At 42.1% G+C, this 19899-nt stretch overlaps 2 protein-coding genes across 2 annotated transcripts in view; both read right to left on the reverse strand.

Moving 5' to 3' along the window:
- On the reverse strand, positions 1-15361 carry LOC129826119 (negative elongation factor B-like). The gene is made up of 13 exons (XM_055886473.1): positions 15102-15361; positions 8919-9079; positions 8680-8779; positions 8268-8498; positions 7289-7474; positions 7014-7126; positions 6811-6913; positions 6602-6697; positions 6237-6379; positions 5277-5383; positions 5029-5170; positions 993-1101; positions 1-645 (listed from the first exon to the last, which is right to left on the reverse strand). The coding sequence occupies exons 1-13, from the start codon at positions 15201-15203 to the stop codon at positions 487-489; spliced, it is 1752 nt and encodes a 583-aa protein (XP_055742448.1). The 5' UTR covers positions 15204-15361; the 3' UTR covers positions 1-486.
- Positions 15285-19899, reverse strand: part of LOC129826120 (ectonucleoside triphosphate diphosphohydrolase 2-like) — a 13994-nt gene continuing 9379 nt past the window's right edge. The window contains exons 8-9 of the mRNA XM_055886474.1: positions 19152-19286; positions 15285-16471 (exon numbers count right to left, since the gene is read on the reverse strand). Of these exons, the coding sequence (XP_055742449.1) occupies positions 16265-16471; positions 19152-19286 (342 nt within the window). The 3' untranslated portion in view covers positions 15285-16264. The remainder of the gene's footprint in view (positions 16472-19151; positions 19287-19899) is intronic.

The following is a 19899-nucleotide window of genomic DNA, read 5'->3' on the forward strand; positions in this document are numbered from 1 at the left end:
TTTCTAAATAACTATTTTATTTACAGCTTGTTTCACCACTGACACAAACCAAACAACAGTAGGCCTACATACATTGACATTCAGTCTAGATAGTTAGCTACAGTACATTAAAACATACTTTGAACAATAATTAAGCAAGACCACATATTAATAAAAGTAATAATTGCCACCGAACTACATTTGTAAAGCTGGAAGACGGCTTAAAAATAGAGAATACCATCTCTTCAATAAAGCAACAAAAATTACAAAAGGAGTGGGACTGGCCCACTCCTTAAAAAATACCTTTAAAAAAATAACCGAGCATTAGAAAACAAACTAAACCTTGAACATAGTAACCATAGAGGAAATTGCATATTGTACTGTTCATTATGCCGTTTTTTTTTTTTAATGGTTTCTGGAGCCGACCTCAATTCTACATGTAATATGAGCGTCCTTTTTTCAAACCACTGGGTTTGTTTCTTTCGATGCGTCCTACCTCCTCCTCTCTCAAAGTGGTGTGGTTGGAGTGGAGGCTGTAGTGGGCACTGTAACAGGATGGAGCCCCAGGTCTAGAGAGGGGGCTTCGTCTGGCTGGGCAGGACTCTTCTTTTGGGCCTCCAGTTTCTCCGTCAGCTGGGTGTACAACTCCTTCACCTGGTCACTGCTCTATGGACACCAGACAAGCACAGAGAATGAGGAATATGGAAATACAGTAGCTATGTCATAGGGCCAGGAGTTTCCTATGTCCCTGACTTTGTGACATAACCAGAAAAAATATGACTTTAGTTACAGTATAAGCCACAGGTGGAGTAAAAAATGAATAAAAATACACAACACCTAGTGTGAGCCACATACTAGAAATATGAATCTAACCTCAATCACTGAGCTTATGAGGTTAATATAATGTTCTCATGCGGAAAATGCATGATTAAGCTATTCAGATGTCTCAATTACATGCATTGTTCGGAACCTGTTTCAAGCTACAAAAAAAGAATAAAGGGCAGCTTGCCCACCTGTTTTGGGGGTTCCAGGGTTTTCAGTAAGGTCTCCACACAAGATGGCAAAACTTTGTGGTGAAGGTGAAGCAACAGGCGTAGGGTGTGTCTGTGGACATTCTCTTTACTGGAATACACAAAAATATATGTCAGGGAGTTATGGGTTTCATGAGATAAGGCAAAATATGTAACAATTTGTATAGGAAGTACTGTATTCATTCATTTATATATACACTGCTCAAAAAAATAAAGGGAACACTTAAACAACACAATGTAACTCCAAGTCAATCACACTTCTGTGAAATCAAACTGTCCAATTAGGAAGCAACACTGATTGACAATAAATTTCACATGCTGTTGTGCAAATGGAATAGACAAAAGGTGGAAATTATAGGCAATTAGCAAGACATCCCCAATAAAGGACTGATTCTGCAGGTGGTGACCACAGACCACTTCTCAGTTCCTATGCTTCCTGGCTGATGTTTTGGTCACTTTTGAATGCTGGCGGTGCTCTCACTCTAGTGGTAGCATGATACGGAGTCTACAACCCACACAAGTGGCTCAGGTAGTGCAGTTCATCCAGGATGGCACATCAATGCGAGCTGTAGCAAAAAGGTTGGCTGTGTCTGTCAGCGTAGTGTCCAGAGCATGGAGGCACTACCAGGAGACAGGCCAGTACATCAGGAGACGTGGAGGAGGCCGTAGGAGGGCAACAACCCAGCAGCAGGACCGCTACCTCCGCCTTTGTACAAGGAGGTGCACTGCCAGAGCCCTGCAAAATGACCTCCAGCAGGCCACATCTACTTTGTGCATGACAAGTCATTTTTCCAACAATTGTTTACAGACAGATTATTTCACTGTATCACAATTCCAGTGGGTCAGAAGTTACATACACTAAGTTGACTGTTCCTTTAAACAGCTTGGAAAATTCCAGAAAATGATGTCACGGCTTTAGAAGCTTCTGATAGGCCAATTGACATAATTTGAGTCAATTGGAGGTGTACCTGTGGATGTATTTCAAGGCCTACCTTCAAACGCAGTGCCTCTTTGCTTGACACCATTGGAAAATCAAAAGAAATCAGCCAAGACCTCCACAATGGTAGACCTCCACAAGTCTGGTTCATCATTGGGAGCAATTTCCAAAACGCCGTTCAGCTGTACAAACAATAGTACGCAAGTATAAACACCATGGAACCACGCAGCCGTCATACTGCTCTGTCTCCTAGAGATGAACGTACTTTGATGCGAAAAGTGCAAATCAATCCCAAAACAACAGCAAAGGACCCTGTGAAGATGCTGGAGGAAACAGGTACAAAAGTATCTATATCCACAGTAAAACGAGTCCTATATCGACATAACCTTAAAGGCCGCTCAGTAAGGAAGAAGCCACTGCTCCAAAACCGCCATAAAGAAGCCAGACTACGGTTTGCAACTGCACATCGGGACAAAGATTGTACTTTTTGGAGAAATGTCCTCTGGTCTGATGAAAAAATATATAACTTTTTGTCCATAATGACCATCATTATGTTTGGAGGAAAAAGGGGGAGGCTTGCAAGCCGAAGAACAGCATCCCAACCGTGAAGCACGAGGTGGCAGCATCATGTTGTGTGGGTGCTTTGCTGCAGGAAGTTAAAGCTTGGCCGCAAATGGGTCTTCCAAATGGACAATGAGGTATTGGAATGGCCATCACAAAGCCCTGGCCTCAATCCTATAGACAATGTGTGGGGAGAACTGAAAAAGCGTGTGCGAGCAAGGAGGCCTACAAACCAGCTCTGTCAGGAGGAATGGGCCAAAATTCACTCATCTTATTGTGGGAAGCGTGTGGAAGGCTACCCAACACGTTTGACCCAAGTTAAACAATTTAAAGGCAATGCTACCAAATACTAACTGAGTGTATGTAAACTTCTGACCCACTGGGAATGTGATGAAAGAAATAAAAGCTGAAATAAATCCTATCTACTATTATTCTGACATTTCACATTCTTAAAATGAAGTGGTGATCCAAACTGACCTAAAACAGGGAATTTTTACATGGATTAAATGTCAGGAATTGTGAAAAACTGAGTTTAAATGTATTTGGCTAAGGTGTATGTAAACTTCTGCCTTCAACTATACATGCAGTTGAAGTTGGACAATTCTATCAACCTCATGGCTTGGTTTTTGCTCTGACATCCACTGTGGGACCTTATATAGACAGGTGTGCCTTTCCAAGTCATGTCCAATCATTTGAATTTACTACAAGTGGACTCTTAATCAAGTTGTAAAAACATCAAGGATGATCAATGGAACAGGATGCATTTTGTATAAAGTTGCACACAAAAAATACATCTGTTTTTGCGTTGTCATTATGGTGTATTGTGTGTAGATTGATAACATTTTTATTTATTTAATCAATATTAAAATTAGTCTGTAATGTAACAAAATATGTAAAAAGGGAACCCGATGGTCGCTCTGACAGAGCTCCTCTGTGGATTCTTCTAGAAAGACAACCATCTCTGCAGTACTCCACCAATCAGGCCTTTATGGTAATGTGGCCAGATGGATGTGGCCAGACCATAAGAAACAAGATCCTCTGATCTGATGAAACCAAGATTGAACTATTTTGCCTGAATGCCAAGTGTCACATCTGGAATAATCCTGAAACCTGATGGTGACAGCATCATGCTGTGGGGATGTTTTTCAGCGGCAGGGACTGGGAGACTAGTCAGGATCGAGGGAAAGATGAATGGAGCAAAGGTGAAGGTTCACCTTCCAACAGGACAACGACCCTAAGCACACAGCAAAGTCAACGCAGGAGTGGCTTTGGGACAAATCTCTGAATGTCCTTGAGTGGCCCAGCCAGAGCCCGGACCTGAAAATAGCTGTGCAGCGACGCTCCCCATCCAACCTGACAGAGCTTGAGAGGATCTGCAGAGAAGAATGGGAGAAACTCCCCAAATACAGTCTTGTAGCGTCATACCCAAGAAGACTTGAGGCTGTAATCGCTGCCAAAAGGTGCTTCAACAAAGTATTGAGTAAAGGGTCTGAATACTTATGTAAATGTTATGTCAGTTTTTAAATGTTTCATACATTTGCAAAAAATGTATAATAGTCAATTTTCCCTTTGTCATTATGGGGTATTGTGTGTAGATTGAAGATTTTTTTAAATGATCAATTTTACAATAAGGCTGTAACTTAACAAAAATGTGGGAAAAGACAAGGGATCTGAATACTTTCCAACTGCACTGTAAAGTCTTATGACATGTCTTCAGTGGGGTAATTAGTATTACCGAAAATAAAGAAAATTAAACTTTGGCAGTCATGCCATTCTAAAGACGTTTATTCTACCTGTAAGATTTATGGGAAGATTATTCCATTTAATTAGATCTGCTTTCATATTGTTGAATAATGGAATAAAGTTCATATACTTTGTTGTCACTCATTAAGGATCCTAAGATTTTTTTTTTGTGTGGTATACTTAAAGGATTACTGTAGATCTTAAGTAATTTTTTTCCTATTGCCATCTCATTTTTTTCCCACGTTCATTTTATATCCTGAGATTTTTTCTGTATTCTGCAAATATTTTTTGAAAAGGGGGCATTGAGTTTTCAATACTGGTCAGTAGACATTCTGCAATATAATTTATATGAATGTTTACCGGTTATGTTTGGGTCCTGTCTAATTCTTTCTACCAGCGGTTCAATTGCCAGTGAAAACAGGAGGGAGGACATCCCTGTATTGTGCTCCTTTCTAAAGCAATTCCATCAGATAATGTATTACTTCATGTATATTTTCACTTTAGGACATTTATATATATTTTTTAATAAAATGTGTTTTTTCAGATGAAAAGTTGAAAGCTTCCAATGTTTGAATAGAAAAGAGCATTCAAGACGGTCAAAAGACTTTTTGGCATCAGCCATTATTGAGAAATCTATAGCTTGTTTTTTTTGTTGCGTATTGTGAGTACAGTATTCTACTTCAATGTCACAGATTTCATAAATGTGCAGTAAGATTTCTTTCGGTTTCAAATGCAATATTTGCAGTAATCTCCTGTACGTCCCATGACAAGACCGACCTGGAGAAAGAGGCGAGGAGAAAAGCATCAAACACGGCAGAGCAGAACTCTTCAGTCCCAAACTCATCAGAGAGCAAGGTGAGGTGCCCTGTCAGGAGGTGCAGGAAGATGTCTCCAAAGGCCATTTCATTGTGGGTCTCCACTGCAGTTAAATTAAAAAACGAATGTTGAGAGCCAGGATAACAACAATACACTAACAGCATTTCTTTCCTTCTATTAACTTGTGGCAAAACAAGTGCAGAACCTACCCAAAGCGGGAAGTAACCGTTGTAAGGCATTCTTGTTCCTCTGCTTGGCAATGTGGAGTGTGTAATACAGACCTATCTCACATGCCACCCTGTTCTCCTGCAGGTACCTAGGGCAGAGGAGAACTCACTTTAAATCAGAGACTTCTCATTGAAACCCATTAAACAGAAAGCTCTCATGTACACCGCACATAATATTGACAATTTAAATTCACATGGGGACGGCAGGTAGCCTAGTGGTTAGAGCGTTGGGCCAGTAACCAAAATGTTGCTAGATAGAAACCACGAGCTGACAAGGAAAAAAATAAATTTGTCGTTCTGCCCCTGAACAAGGCAGTTAACCCACTGTTCCTAGGCTGTCATTGTAAATAAGAATTTGTTCTTAACTGACTTTCCTAGTTAAATAAAAGGTTAAATAAAATTAATAAAAACATGTATACTTTTGAATATCAATACGATGTGTTTTACATTCTATATTTTTATAAAACATTTCATTAGAGCCATACAAAGTCTACCAAAGTGCCAAATAAAATTGGATGGACAACAGAAATAGAGGAAGGACTAAGAACAAACAAGAGAGAACTATTATAAAGTAGTCTGTGTCTGTAAAATACGTATAAGATGTATAAATTGAAGGTAAAAGCAGAAGTGTTTATTAGTTTACTCCAATTGGGGGAGCGGTGGTAGGGTTGCGGGGAATAATAATAAAGGTATATTCTTTAAAAAAGTATGTATGTCTATATAGGTATGTGTATGTATATATGTATGCATGCGTGTATGGATATATATATTTACCCCAAAAAATATGGGGGATTGGAAATGATGCAGACAATTACATTGGAAGCAACATTCTTTCCGCAATATTAAGCTGATCCACCCCAAGAAAAAAAAAAAAAAGTCTACCAAAGTAACATGTTCCATTCTAACCCCATCCCCTGTGTGACAGCCCATCCCAGTGGTTACTTGTTGAAGGCATCAGGCAGGGCTGTGGGGTAAGCGAGGGAGGTCTTCTCCTCACTGGGGAGCTTCTGTTCTACAGTGAAGGTGTAGTCGTCCACAACTACTGACAACATGGCTGGTAGAAAACGGGTTACAACCTCCAGTTCCTGAGAGGGAAGTAATCAAATATGATGAGTCTCTCCCCTGGCTGGTTATGTCACATCGACCCCATCTAGCAGTGGTAATTGTAAAGAGGTTGTTTTCCAGCTCTGAGTCAAACTATTGTTACTGTGTAGCTCATAAGAAATACATTACAGACTCGTAAACTCACTGAAGAAAAACACATGATTATATAATAATACTAGTGGAAACAAGAAGTGAATGCATACCAATCTGGGCTCTTTAAAGACTTGGCTGTCAATCATATCCCAAGCCCCTTGACCAAGAGACAGCATTCTGAGCAGCAGCATCAGGTCTGGACTGTCCTGTTAATTCCCACAGAAATATCTCTCTTCAGTAGTGGCAGTAGGTTTCCCCATAGCTTTGACAGAATATAGAAATGGATAGAAAGAACATAAGACAACATTGAATGTCTTACTCTGGGTAGAGCGTCCTGGCTGAGCAATTCTTGCAAGTTTCGGACCGTACTCAAAACCAGGGTGTTACAGGCAAATGGGTCACACAGGATCATGGACAGGTCCCTGGAAAGCAATAAGACCCACAACATTTGTCACATCTTTTTATGAATCCTACAATCATAAGCCATGTTCAATCACATTTCCTCCACTCTTCTTTTCTCACCCAAGTACTTGCTCCTGTCCTTTCTTCACTCCATCCAGAAAACCTTGCAATTCCCGGGCTCGCTTGGCATCCACAAACTTCTCACGGATACAGGCATCCAAGCACCAGGTGAACTGCCAAGATAGACATAAATACGGCACTCTGCATCAGCATGCAGAACATTCACCACTGTATTTGCATACATTTTAAATCAATACTATTTCGGTTTCAGTTGGCCTACAGAAGAAGGCAACTCAGATCAGTTGCACTGTCTCTTTCCTAGGAAGTGAGCATACCTTATGGCAGGGATCTACTGAACAGATCTCACTGATGTCCAGGTCATGGAGGGACATGAGCAGCTCTGCACGCAAGGTGCAGTAGTGGACGTTACGCGTACGCAGGAAGAGGGTTCGCAGGAACTGAAGTACCATGTCATACAATTTCACATTCTTCCCAATCATCTGGGTCAACTTCAAGACTACCTGTACATGAAACAGAAAAAGGGTTAGCCTCAGAGAAAAATGACATATTTACCTGATTTGATATTAATAGTTAGCAATTAATACTTAAGGAATAGGAAGACATTTCTGTGCTGTTAGTGTCTGTGTTTTCATGGGTTCCACTCTAGTTCCCTGCAGCTAATCTGGGCGTATGGTCACTAGAGATGGCTTGAGCTGACAAATGAGTTAAAGACCGCATTACATAGACAAGATGTGGTGGGTGTAACCGAGATAGCCAGAAGGAGTTTAGAACAATTCCTCATTGTCTCTAAATCATTCTTGCATCTGGGAAACTAAGCCAAGGTGGGGTTAAGACAACAACCCACGTGCAGATAACAGGATGAACCCAGAGTGGCTTATGATGCTCCTTGGTCTGCATGAGTGGGGTTGAACCAACCATGGCTGAGTATTGTTAGAGTCAGCTATATATAGTACTGTGCATTTGTGTAAAGGTTAGGTTACTCGGTCCAACACTCAAGGGTGGTGGTGGGGGGGGTTCAACCAGCCTCATTATTGCAATAATTAATCGATACTGAATAAAGAAGATTGTTTGAAGGAATGACCAAGTCTCTCTCACTCTGTTAGAATTTCCACCACACCTCAAACACACCCAACTCTCTTCGGAGTTCATAGACAAAAGGTTGATTGACTAGTAAAAACTATTTTTATAACGGGCCCCTGGCCCTAATCAAAACAAATCCTTACTGGAATGTGAACAAAATCTATTGGGAATCAAAAGGCAATGAAAAGGTCCAGATGTACTGGGGTGGCTCACCTCTCCTTGGCGTCTTGCTTTGGGGGAGGGGCTGAAGAAGTTGTGCAAAATAGAGAGATCACTGCTGAAAAGTGCTGCCTCCTTCTCCACAATATACTGCTTGAGCAGGGGCGAAACCTCATCCCCGAAGAGAGCCTGGTTGTCCTGCCAGATCTGCCTCTTCACCTCAACAGCACAGACCTTATACAGTTCCTTATCAGCCATTACAAGCTTCAGCTTTTTCTCTGGAACCTGTTCATAGCAAGTCAGTCAGGAAATACATTTCAAATACTGAGCTGTGGTAGGATCACAGTGTTTTGAAGAAAGAAAACATGGCCAATGGCAGGTGCAAACAACTATAAATAGAAAAGATCTGTCTTGCGGGTTAATGAGGTGCATTCACTAAAAGTATGGTGGGAAGACAGAGACTTGCCTTTGGAAGATGTTTCAGAACCTGCATGACCACTGGCTGAATGGAAGGCATCTTCACCAGCGGAAAACTCTTCTCTAGAAGCTCTTCAAGTTTCCCATAACTGTAGAGGGAGGTGGAACACACAAACACTCAATCATGTCTAACATGTACAACGGTTTAAACTGATGATTTCGCTATACAGACCTGGTGTTTACGAGCTAACTATTAGCCAGCTATACATATGTAAAGAGATAACGCACCGTTCCTCATCCTTGCCCTCCGCGATAGTGGCGACTCGCTCCATCAACTTGTCACGAAGCTCATCAAAGACAGACTGGTGAAACTCCAACCGAGGAGTCCCGTGAAGGTCCAGGAAGGGAAGAGCTGACTGAAGAGTTGGCAACAAAATGCCATTTTCTGTCTGCAAAGAACACATTATCAGACCGGCGGTAAGATAATAATCAATGCACTGAAATAGTGGTGTTATTCATTTGATAAATCAAAGCAGTGATATTTTATTGTAATTTATACTCAGGGAGGTTGCTAAGTAGGGAAAGTGGATCAATCTAAATGTTGTGTTAATTAGTAACAATTATTAGGAGTTAAGTGGCAAGTGGTTAGTGAGCATAGGTCTCGTCATTCAAATAACATTAGCTAAAGTTAGCTAGCTACCTTTGTTGTTAGCACATAGCTAGCTAGCCAGGTTATTTTCTGTCAAATTGGGCTACTTTGAAAACAAAGTCGTGGGTGAAAATGTATTGGTCGGGGTGACGTTTTATGGGCTATTTCTAAGTTGCACTGCTGCGACCATTGCATTTCTCAATAAAAAATTATTCAAATATAAATATATATATACACACACACATTACATTGAGATAAAGAATTCAGACCCTTTACTCAGTACTTTGTTGAAGCACCTTTGGCAGCAATTACAGCCTCAAGTCTTCTTGAGTATGACGCTACAAGCTTTGCACACCTGTATGAGGAGTTTCTCCCATTCTTCTCTCAGATCCTCTCAAGCTCTGTCAGGTTGGATGGGGAGCGTCGCTGAACAGTTATGTTCAGGTCTCTCCAGAGATGTTCGATCGGGTGTAAGTCCGGGATCTGGCTGGGCCACTGAAGGACAGTCAGAGACTTTTTCCGAAGCAACCCCTTAGTTTTCTTGGCTGTGTGCTTAGGGTCGTTGTCCTGTTTGAAGGTGAACCTTTGACCCAAGCTGAGGTCCTGAGCAGGTTTTCATCAAGGATCTCTCTGTACTTTGCTCCGTTTATCTTTCCCTCGATCCTGACTAGTCTCCCAGTCCCTGTCGCTGAAAAACGTCCCCCACAGCATGATGCAACCACCACCATGCTTCACCGTAAGGATGGTGCGGGTTTTCTCCAGACGTGACGCTTGGCATTCAGGCCAAAGAGTTGAATCTTGGTTTCATCAGACCAGAGAATCTTGTTTCTCATGGTCTGAGATTCCTTTAGATCTCTTTTGGCAAACTCCAAGCGGGCTGTCATGTGCCTTATACTGATGAGTGGCTTCCGTCTGGCCACTCTACCATAAAGGACTGATTGGTGGAGTGCTGCAGAGATGGTTGTCCTTCTGGAAGGTTCTCCCATCTCCACAGAGAAACTCTGGAGCTCTGTCACAGTGACCATCGGGTTCTTGGTCACTTCCCTGACCAAGGCTCTTCTCCCCTGATTGCTCAGTTCAGCAGGGTGGCCAGCACTAGGATGAGGATGTGTGGTTCCAAACTTCTTCCATTTAAGAAAAATGGAGGCCACTGTGTTCTTGGGAGCTTCAATGCTGCAGACATGTTTTGGTACCTTCCCCAGATCTGTGCCTCGACACAATCCTGTCGCGGAGCTCTACAGACAATTCCTTCGACCTCAAGGCTTGGATTTTGCTATCAACTACATTTACATTACATTTAAGTCATTTAGCAGACGCTCTTATCCAGAGCGACTTACAAATTGGTGCATTCACCTTATGATATCCAGTGGAACAACCACTTTACAATAGTGCATCTAACTCTTTTAAGGGGGGGGGGGTTAGAAGGATTACTTTATCCTATCCTAGGTATTCCTTAAAGAGGTGGTGTTTCAGGTGTTTCCGGAAGGTGGTGATTGACTCCGCTGACCTGGCGTCGTGGGGGAGTTTGTTCCACCATTGGGGTGCCAGAGCAACGAACAGTTTTGACTGGGCTGAGCGGGAGCTGTACTTCCTCAGAGGTAGGGAGGCGAGCAGGCCAGAGGTGGATCAACGCAGTGCCCTTGTTTGGGTGTAGAGCCTGATCAGAGCCTGAAGGTACGGAGGTGCCGTTCCCCTCACAGCTCCGTAGGCAAGCACCATGGTCTTGTAGCGGATGCGAGCTTCAACTGGAAGCCAGTGGAGAGAGCGGAGGAGCGGGGTGACGTGAACTACTGTGAATTGAGTTGACGTGAATCAACTGTAGGACCTTATTTATATACACACACACTACCGTACACACTAGCAATTTTTTGTCCACTAAAATAACATAAAATTGATCAGAAATACAGTGTAGACATTGTTAATGTTGTAAATGACTATTGTAGCTGGAAAGGGCTTATTATTAAATGGAATATCTACATAGACGTACAGAGGCCTATTATCAGCAACCATCACTCCTGTGTTCCAATGGCATGTTGTGTTAGCTAATCCAAGTATATCATTTTAAAAGGCTAATTGATCATTAGAAAACCCTTTTGCAATTATGTTAGCAAAGCTGAAAACTGTTGTCCTGGTTAAAGAAGCAATAAAACTGGCCTTCTTTTGACTAGTTGAGTATCTGGAGCATCGGCATTTGCGGGTTTGATTTCAGGCTCACAATGGCCAGAAACAAAGAACTATCTTCTGAAACTTTACAGTCTACTCTTGTTCTGAGAAATGAAGGCTATTCCATGCGAGAAATTGCCAAGAAACTGAAGATCTCATACAATGCTGTGTACTACTCCCTTCACAGAACAGCGCAAACTGGCTCTAACCAGAATAGAAAGAGGAGTGGGAGGCCCCGGTGCACAACTGAGCAAGAGGACAAGTACATTAGAGTGTCTAGTTTGAGAAACAGACACCTCACAAGTCCTCAACTGGCAGCTTCATTAAATGAACTCAGCAAAAAAAGTAAGGACCTTGTCTTTCAAAGATAAATCATAAAAATCCAAATAAATTCACAGATCTTCATTGTAAAGGGTTTAAACACTGTTTCCCATGCTTGTTCAATGAACCATAAACAATTAATGAACATGCACCTGTGGAACGGTCGTTAAGACTGTGAGACGCCCAAGACAGCGCTAAAGGGAGACAGGACGGACAGCTGATCGTCCTCGCAGTGGCAGACCACGTGTAACAACACCTGCACAGGATCGGTACATCCGAACATCACACCTGCGGGACAGGTACAGGATGGCAACAACAACTGCCCGAGTTATACCAGGAACACACAATCCCTCCATCAGTGCTCAGACTGTCCACAATAGGCTGAGAGAGGCTGGACTGAAAGCTTGTAGCCCTGTTGTGAGGCAGGTCCTCACCAGACATCACCTGCAACAACATCGCCTATGGGCACAAACCCACTGTCGCTGGACCAGACAGGACTGGCAAAAAGTGCTCTTCACTGATGAGTCGCGGTTTTGTCTCATCAGGGGTGATGATCGGATTCCCGTTAATCGTCGAACGAATGAGCGTTACACCGAGGCCTGTACTCTGGAACGGGATCGATTTGGAGGTGGAGGGTCCGTCGTGGTCTTTTTTCTCATGATTTCATTTTCTTGGTGCATTGAGGGGGTTTCTTGGGGATGGGGAATGGAATTAATTTGACTTTTTATTATTTTCTTTCATTTTTTTCTGGGGGGGGGTGACTGTGGAGGGGTCTCGGATGGTTGAGGGACAGCTATGAGGGGGGGTCTTGGAAGGTTCGCGTCCCTGTTTTTTTGGCCTTGTGGGAGATCTGTCGACGTGCCCTTGAGCAGGGCGTTGACCCTGGATGCTTCTGTGTGTCACTCTGAATGGGAGACTGTTGGATGACTGGTGTGGTGTAGTTGTTAAGCGGCTTCACTGCAAGTATATAGGAGTATTGGTGTCTCTGAGAGGTCTTTGGCCTGGTTTGCTAACTACCTCTCTCAAAGAGTGCAGTGTATAAAGTCAGAACATCTGCTGTCTCAGCCACTGCCTGTCCCCAAGGCTCGATCCTAGGCCCCATGCTCCTCAATTTACATCAACAACATAGCTCAGTAGGAAGCTCTCATCCATTTATACACAGATAATACAGTCTTATACTCAGTTGGCCCCTCCCCTGATTTTTTGTTAAATGCTCTACAACAAAGCTTTCATAGTGTCCAACAAGCTTTCTCTGCCCTTAACCTTGTTCTGAACACCTCCAAAACAAAGGTCATGTTGTTTGGTAAGAAGAATGTCCCTCTCCCCACAGGTGTGATTACTACCTCTGAGGGTTTAGAGCTTGAGGTCGTCACATCATACAAGTAGTTGGGAGTATGGCTAGGCGGTACACTGTCCAGTACACTGTCCATATCAAAGCTGCAGGCTAAAGTTAAATCTAGACTTGGTTTCCTCTATCGTAATCGCTCCTCTTTCACCCCAGCTGCCAAACTAACCCTGATTCAGATTACCATCCTACCCATGCTAGATTACAGAGACATAATTTATAGATCGGCAGGTAAGGGTGCTCTTGAGCGGCTAGATGTTCTTTACCATTCGGCCATCAGATTTGCCACCAATGCTTCTTATAGGACACATCACTGCACTCTATACTCCTCTGTAACTGGTCATCTCTGTATACCCATCGCAAGACCCACAGGTTGATGTTAATAAAACCCTCTTAGGCCTCACCCGCCCCTATCTGAGATATCTACTGCAGCCCTCATTCTCCACAAACAACACCCGTTCTGCCAGTCACATTCTGTTAAAGATCCCCAAAGCACACACGTCCCTGGGTCGCTCCTCTTTTCAGTTCGCTGCAGCTAGCAACTGGAACGAGCTGCAACAAACACTCGAACTGGAAAGTTTTATCTCAATCTCTTCATTCAATCATGGACATTCTTACTGACAGTTATGGCTGCTTTGCGTGATGTATTGTTGTCTCTACCTTCTTTCCCTTTGTGCTGTTGTCTGTGCCCAATAATGTGTGTACCCTGGTTTGTGCTGCTGCCATGTTGTGTTACTTCCAAGTTGTTATCATGTTGTGTTGCTACCATGCTGTGTTGTCATGTTTTGCTGCCATGCTTTGTTGTCGTCTTAGGTCTCTCTTTATGTAGTGTGGTCTCAAATGTCGTGATGTGTGTTTTGTCCTCCCGGGACGGGGGGTAAGGTGGGGCCCACGGAAGCAACTGCTGCTCGTTGAGAAGAGTAAGAACATAACGTGCTTTCACGTCAGTCTCCAATAACACCAGAAAAAGTCGCTAGTCGCTTTTTTGAAAATGTCTCGCTAGAGGGGTCTGAATACTCGCTAAATATAGCAACAAGGTCGCTAAATTGACAACACTGGACCTGGCAACCCTGCCCTCTCTTGCCCTTTCTTTGCTGTGAAAGATGCAAGTTTGTGTTCTCGTAGTCGACTAAGGCAAAGTTTCCTCCATTGCAAAAATACTGAATCGTAGTCAATACCTAGCGGAATCGAAGCTTGAGACCCAGAAATGGGAGTCGACTGCAAGCAGTTGAGGAATATTTTATTTTGCAACTATGGGACTGGTTTAGATTGTTCACATGTAAAAAAAAAAAACATGAGACGAAATATAGTTTACATCTGCACAATGAGCACGTGTCTCTCAAATACATCGTTACAGTTGCTGGTTAGCTAGCTATTGGATTTTTTTACATATTAACATTGACATGAAATATCTCAAAACAAGACATGGCATCATGAACAAGATGAAACGAGTCCCTACATGGCCGTTTCATTGTTGGTAGCTAACGTTATCTGGCCATCCAGAATCACAACTACTCGCGGACTTCTGCCCCATTGAAGTGTTTTTGTGAGGTCAGCTAACCCACCTATCTTTATTACATTTACATTTAAGTCATTTAGCAGACGCTCTTATCCAGATGCTATACTGCCTTTGCTTTGTTGTCACTGAAACATTATGTTGGCTGCAACGGTGTTAAAACCGGCTATGAAAGTAGAGGGCTTTATGTTTCTAGAACCATACCGCAATTGAGAATCGATTCTCGTTTAGTAGAGTATTTGGCAGCTAGAGCCAATTCGCCTACAAATAGAATACTTGAAATATAGTAGGAGTAACGTAAGGCTATTTTAGTGCAAGACTATTGGACTAACGTTGTTTAAATGACAGCGGTACGTTAACTACCCACTTAAATTATAATTATCGTCAATAATGAACACAACGCAAAGCTTGAACCACTTTGTCGATCCGCTAGTATCATCATGTTTAGCTGTTGTTAGCTAAAGCTACTTAGCTTACCTGAAACTGGTCAATGGCTTTCAGAGGCTCTGTGCAGTTAGTCAGTGTTTCTTTTAGATCCTCGCCATTGGATATCCCAAGCTCAGGTAGGCCCGCAAACATTTTCAATTGTGTACGATATAACTACACAAACGTTTAATTAAATAAACATAGGGCTAATAATACAATATATTCGTAAACGAATGACTACAAGTTCGATACTTTATTTTTAGCTAATTACGCACGATTCCTGTAAGCAGTGCACCCAGTAAAGAGGCCGATGTGCACAAACAACCCGAAACGCAATTATTTCCGCTTCTCCATAGAATTACATATTGGAACCCGGATTCAAGAATACAACATGAATTAGGAACAGTCAACAGGGACATGAACAAGACTATCTAAGTCTCAAGGGCTCTATGAAGTGATTTTCCAATAAAAAAAAGCATTTTAATAAAGCAAAATGTTTAGCTGTCACCGCAATGTCATAACATTGATATGACCACCAAGACTACTAATTGAGGTCACATCAGCCAGATAATACATAATAGGTTGTGGTTTTCATAGATTTTTATTATTTTGGTTTCCTTTTCTTTTTAGTCTTGCTTTGGTACGGTCTGTCAAAATGACAGATTATCAACAAGGAAAAAGCAATAAATGTAACTCATTTAAAATGTTATGACATGCTAGCAAAGAATGACACACACAAACAACAGAGTCCTGAGTTAACACAGTCTAACAACCGCACAAAAAAAACAATTCATGAATTCAGATGGCTCACTTGCATTACAGCATTGTAATATACTCCGGTATATGTGAGGTTAAACGGAAATGCTTATATAGCACTTAAATTTTACCTCTCACATACCTGCATATAGGCTACTACAAATCTATCCTCAGTTTCCTTGATTATAAAACATGTACTCGAGATAGAATGGTTTGGAATTACAGTACATGACATTAAATCACTTAAACATTACCAAATGTCAAAAACTTGTACAAAATGTAGTATAAATGGTCAACAATACATCTGACTTCAAATGAAATATCTCTTTGTAAATTTGGATATACTTTTCTCCTGTAGCCTCCTCTAAAAAATGTGACATTGGAATGACAAACTCTAGGACTGATAAGTGCATGATTCTGATTGGGAAGAACAGTAATCAAATGGTGCTTTGAAGACCTTAGATGAGGCCGTCACTGTCCTTCTTTTGGCAGGTCTTCAGTAGAAGAAATACAGACACAATGAGGATGAGGAAGACAAAGAGGAAGATGAGACCAGCCCAGGCCTCGGGGCGCAGAGCCTTCCTCAGTCCCATGCTCTCCCCTGGCAACAGACTGCTCAGACTCAGCATGTAACCCAGGGCCCAGCCAATTGAGGTGTCTCCTGCCTGCACAAAATAAGAAAAACAAATCATAACTGAACTCCAAATTCTATACAGTAGTCAAGGGGTACATTAAACATCTATATGGAACTAGCTTTTATCGCATTGAAATTAGTGATGCACCAATATGACATTTTTGACTGATACCGATATCCGATATTTAAAAATTTTGCGGCCTTTTAAGCATTCTAGTACAGTTAAATTGTTAACACACACACATGGACGCAGCGGTCTAAGGCACTGCATCTCAGTGCAAGAGGCATCCCTACAGTCCCTGGTTCGAATCCAGGATGTATCACATCCGGCCGTGATTGGGAGAGCGTCGTCCGGGTTTGGCCAGGGTAGTCCGTCATTGTAAATAAGAATTTGTTCTTAACTGACTTGCCTAGTTAAATAAAGGTTACACACGCACCACACAGACCAAAAAGTTATCTTGTTGCCATTTATGTATGTGGGGCGGCAGCGTAGCCTAGTGGTTAGAGCGTTGGACTAGTAACCGGAAGGTTGCAAGTTCAAATCCCCGAGCTGACAAGGTACAAATCTGTCGTTCTGCCCCTGAACAGGCAGTTAACCCACTGTTCCTAGGCCGTCATTGAAAATAAGAATTTGTTCTTAACTGACTTGCCTAGTTAAATAAAGGTAAAAAAAAAATAAAAAAAAAAAAATGTCCCCATTACCAGTGAAACATAATCAAAACATATTTCTTTCACTTACTTGCTATGCTGTTTCGTTGTTCATTTGTTCAGTCGTTTCATTCTCAACCAGGATTTCTAAGGAACGCCGTTTGGGTCTTTGCATGTCAAAAAATATACTATTTAACACTATTTGACGTGTCAAATACCACTATTTGATGTGTCAAATAACACTATTTGACGTGTCAAATCAGCTTGTTGACCAATCAGGACCTGAATATGACTCCACGTCACATAATACTTTAATGCGTTCATTAATTTTAAAAGTAGTTATTACACATTTATTACACTATCACTCGTATTTCATGTCACAACGATTCATCGATACGTATGCTATGATGCTGGTAAAGTTGTCTCGTGCACCTACAGTGCTGGTCATTAAAAAAAAGCTAGCTAGCTCATGGATGCAAACAATGTTCTTCCCACAAAAATAAAAGTATGCCATAATTCTACTATTTGTATTCATTTGCATCACTGTCAATGACACATTTTTATTTTGAAGGCAAACTGCAAATTCCACTATTGTCCCTAATCCTTATTGTGGCTAGCTTCACAACACATAGCCCGGTCGGGTCGATCCTCACTAGCCAGATTAAGCTAACTGGCTGCTTATAACGTTAGCTTTGGGCAACAGAGTTAAGTAGCTGGCTAGCTATTTATCTTAATTAACTGAAGTTTAATTTTCGTACAAGTGGCAACCTAGATAATACTTACAAGGATTTCTAAATCCTTGCTAAGAATAATGAAAATGACTGCAGTTTTTACTGGTCATTGTTTTCAGGCTGGTTGTATTGGTGCTAGCTAGGTACCAAGCTAAAGCTAGATACCCCAGAAGTTGCGGTCGAACAAATTATGCTTAATTACTAACGCGGTATTGTAAACACATCGTTCGTGGCCAGTGCTTGCTGACTTTTTGGTACAGCTTTGACAGTGCTACTGTATCTTTTTTGATATGCACATGTAACGGATGTGAAATGGCTAGTTAGTTAGCGGTGGTGCGCGCTAGCAGCCTTTCAGTCGGTTACGTCACTTGCTCTGAAACTTAGAAGTAGTGGTTCCCCTTGCTCTGCAAGTTATACTGTTACACACAGACCCAAACGCGTGCCATCGTATTGTAACGACCCTGGGTTTATAATCGCGGAAATAGACTACCGTTCGAGCATGCTTTTGCGGCACAGTCGATAGCGCGCCGGACCTCGGGCTAGAAGGTCGAAGGTTCGAGACCTGCTCCCTGCCGTTTCATTACACTGGTGTCAGAAGTGCTCGGACCTTGCATCCACGACAGTGCGTGTGCTTGGCCGGTGAGCGCGTTCCTGTAAGACGTAGAGTCGCAAGCTAGCGCGAGGACGAGCTCTTTGAAAGGAGGGAGTAGTATAATGACCCTGGGTTTATAATAGCGGAAATCGACTCTGGCGCACGAGCATGCTTTTGCGGTACAGTCGATAGCGCGCCGGACCTCGGGCTAGAAGGTTGAGGGTTCGAGACCTGCTCCCTGCCTGTTTCATTACAGTATGTACTCTATTACTGTGTAACCCCAGTAGGGCAACATCGGAAAAATAGCGCACGTGTTAACCGGTGCTCGACCAGTCGGTGAAAGCCAACATCACCCACGACAGAGAACGGTTGATTGTCAAGGGCAATTAATGGATTTCGTCTTTGAGTTGTTTCGCTGAACTTGTGTTACTCTTTCAAATGACTGCTTGACTTGTTGACTGCTCGATCCACACAGCAGACATTGTGGGCTATGTTGGAATGCTGTGTTGCAATATAGCGCAACATTTTACGTGGCGTCGTTAGTCATTTACCTTCGTTATATAAGTATGCACGTCAGCTTTGACATAGGTTTTGCACGTCTGGCGTTAAACTAGACATCTGCTGATACCGATGTTGGCATTTTTAGCTAATATCGGCCGATTGCGATTTGTTCACCGATATATCGTGCATCCCTAATTGAAATAGAGTCAAACATTCATAAGGTTTACTTTGCTGCTCACCTTTCTCTGAAAAGAGATCCGAGGGAAGGAGAGCTCATCAAAGCCATAGCCTTGGAGCATGAGGACCTGGATAAAGACAGAGGCTGCACAGTAATCCTGTAGACGACCCTTCTGGTCTGGGGCCTTCTCTAGCATCTGTTTATGTGGAGGGGCGTTAGAAAAAGATGACAATGTTAATTTCATAGAATTCTTAGTATTCCTCTCTTCACTTGCTGGTGAGAGGAGCAATAAGAGGATGGGATCTTTGTAAAGGCTGTACTGGAATCTATGGAACAGAGTTAAACATTTTGTTTCCATTGATTCCATTCCAGACAACAAATTAAATTAAATGTACAGTATTATACATGACATGATTGCATGGAACTCCCATCTCATATAATAAACACCTCACAGCTCTCCCCAATATTTTTAATTTAACCTTTATTTAACTAGACAAGTCAGTTAAGAACAAGTTCTTATTTACAATGACGGCCTAGGAACAGTGAGCTAACTGCCTTGTTCAGGGGCAGAACAACAGATTTTTATCTTGTCAGCGCGGGGATTCGCTCTAGCAACCTTTCGGTGACTGGCCCAATGCTCTAACCACTAGGCTACCTGCCGCCCCCAACGTAACTGACGGATACACACACACACATTCTTAGTTGTATTGTTTCTTTAAAATAAAATAATTTGTCTAAAGTTGTAGTTCATATATATATATATTTTAAATGTAACCTTTATTTAACTAGGCAAGTCAGTTTAGAACAAT

This window comes from Salvelinus fontinalis, chromosome 28 (assembly GCF_029448725.1).
Source record: "Salvelinus fontinalis isolate EN_2023a chromosome 28, ASM2944872v1, whole genome shotgun sequence".
Lineage (NCBI taxonomy): Eukaryota > Metazoa > Chordata > Actinopteri > Salmoniformes > Salmonidae > Salvelinus > Salvelinus fontinalis.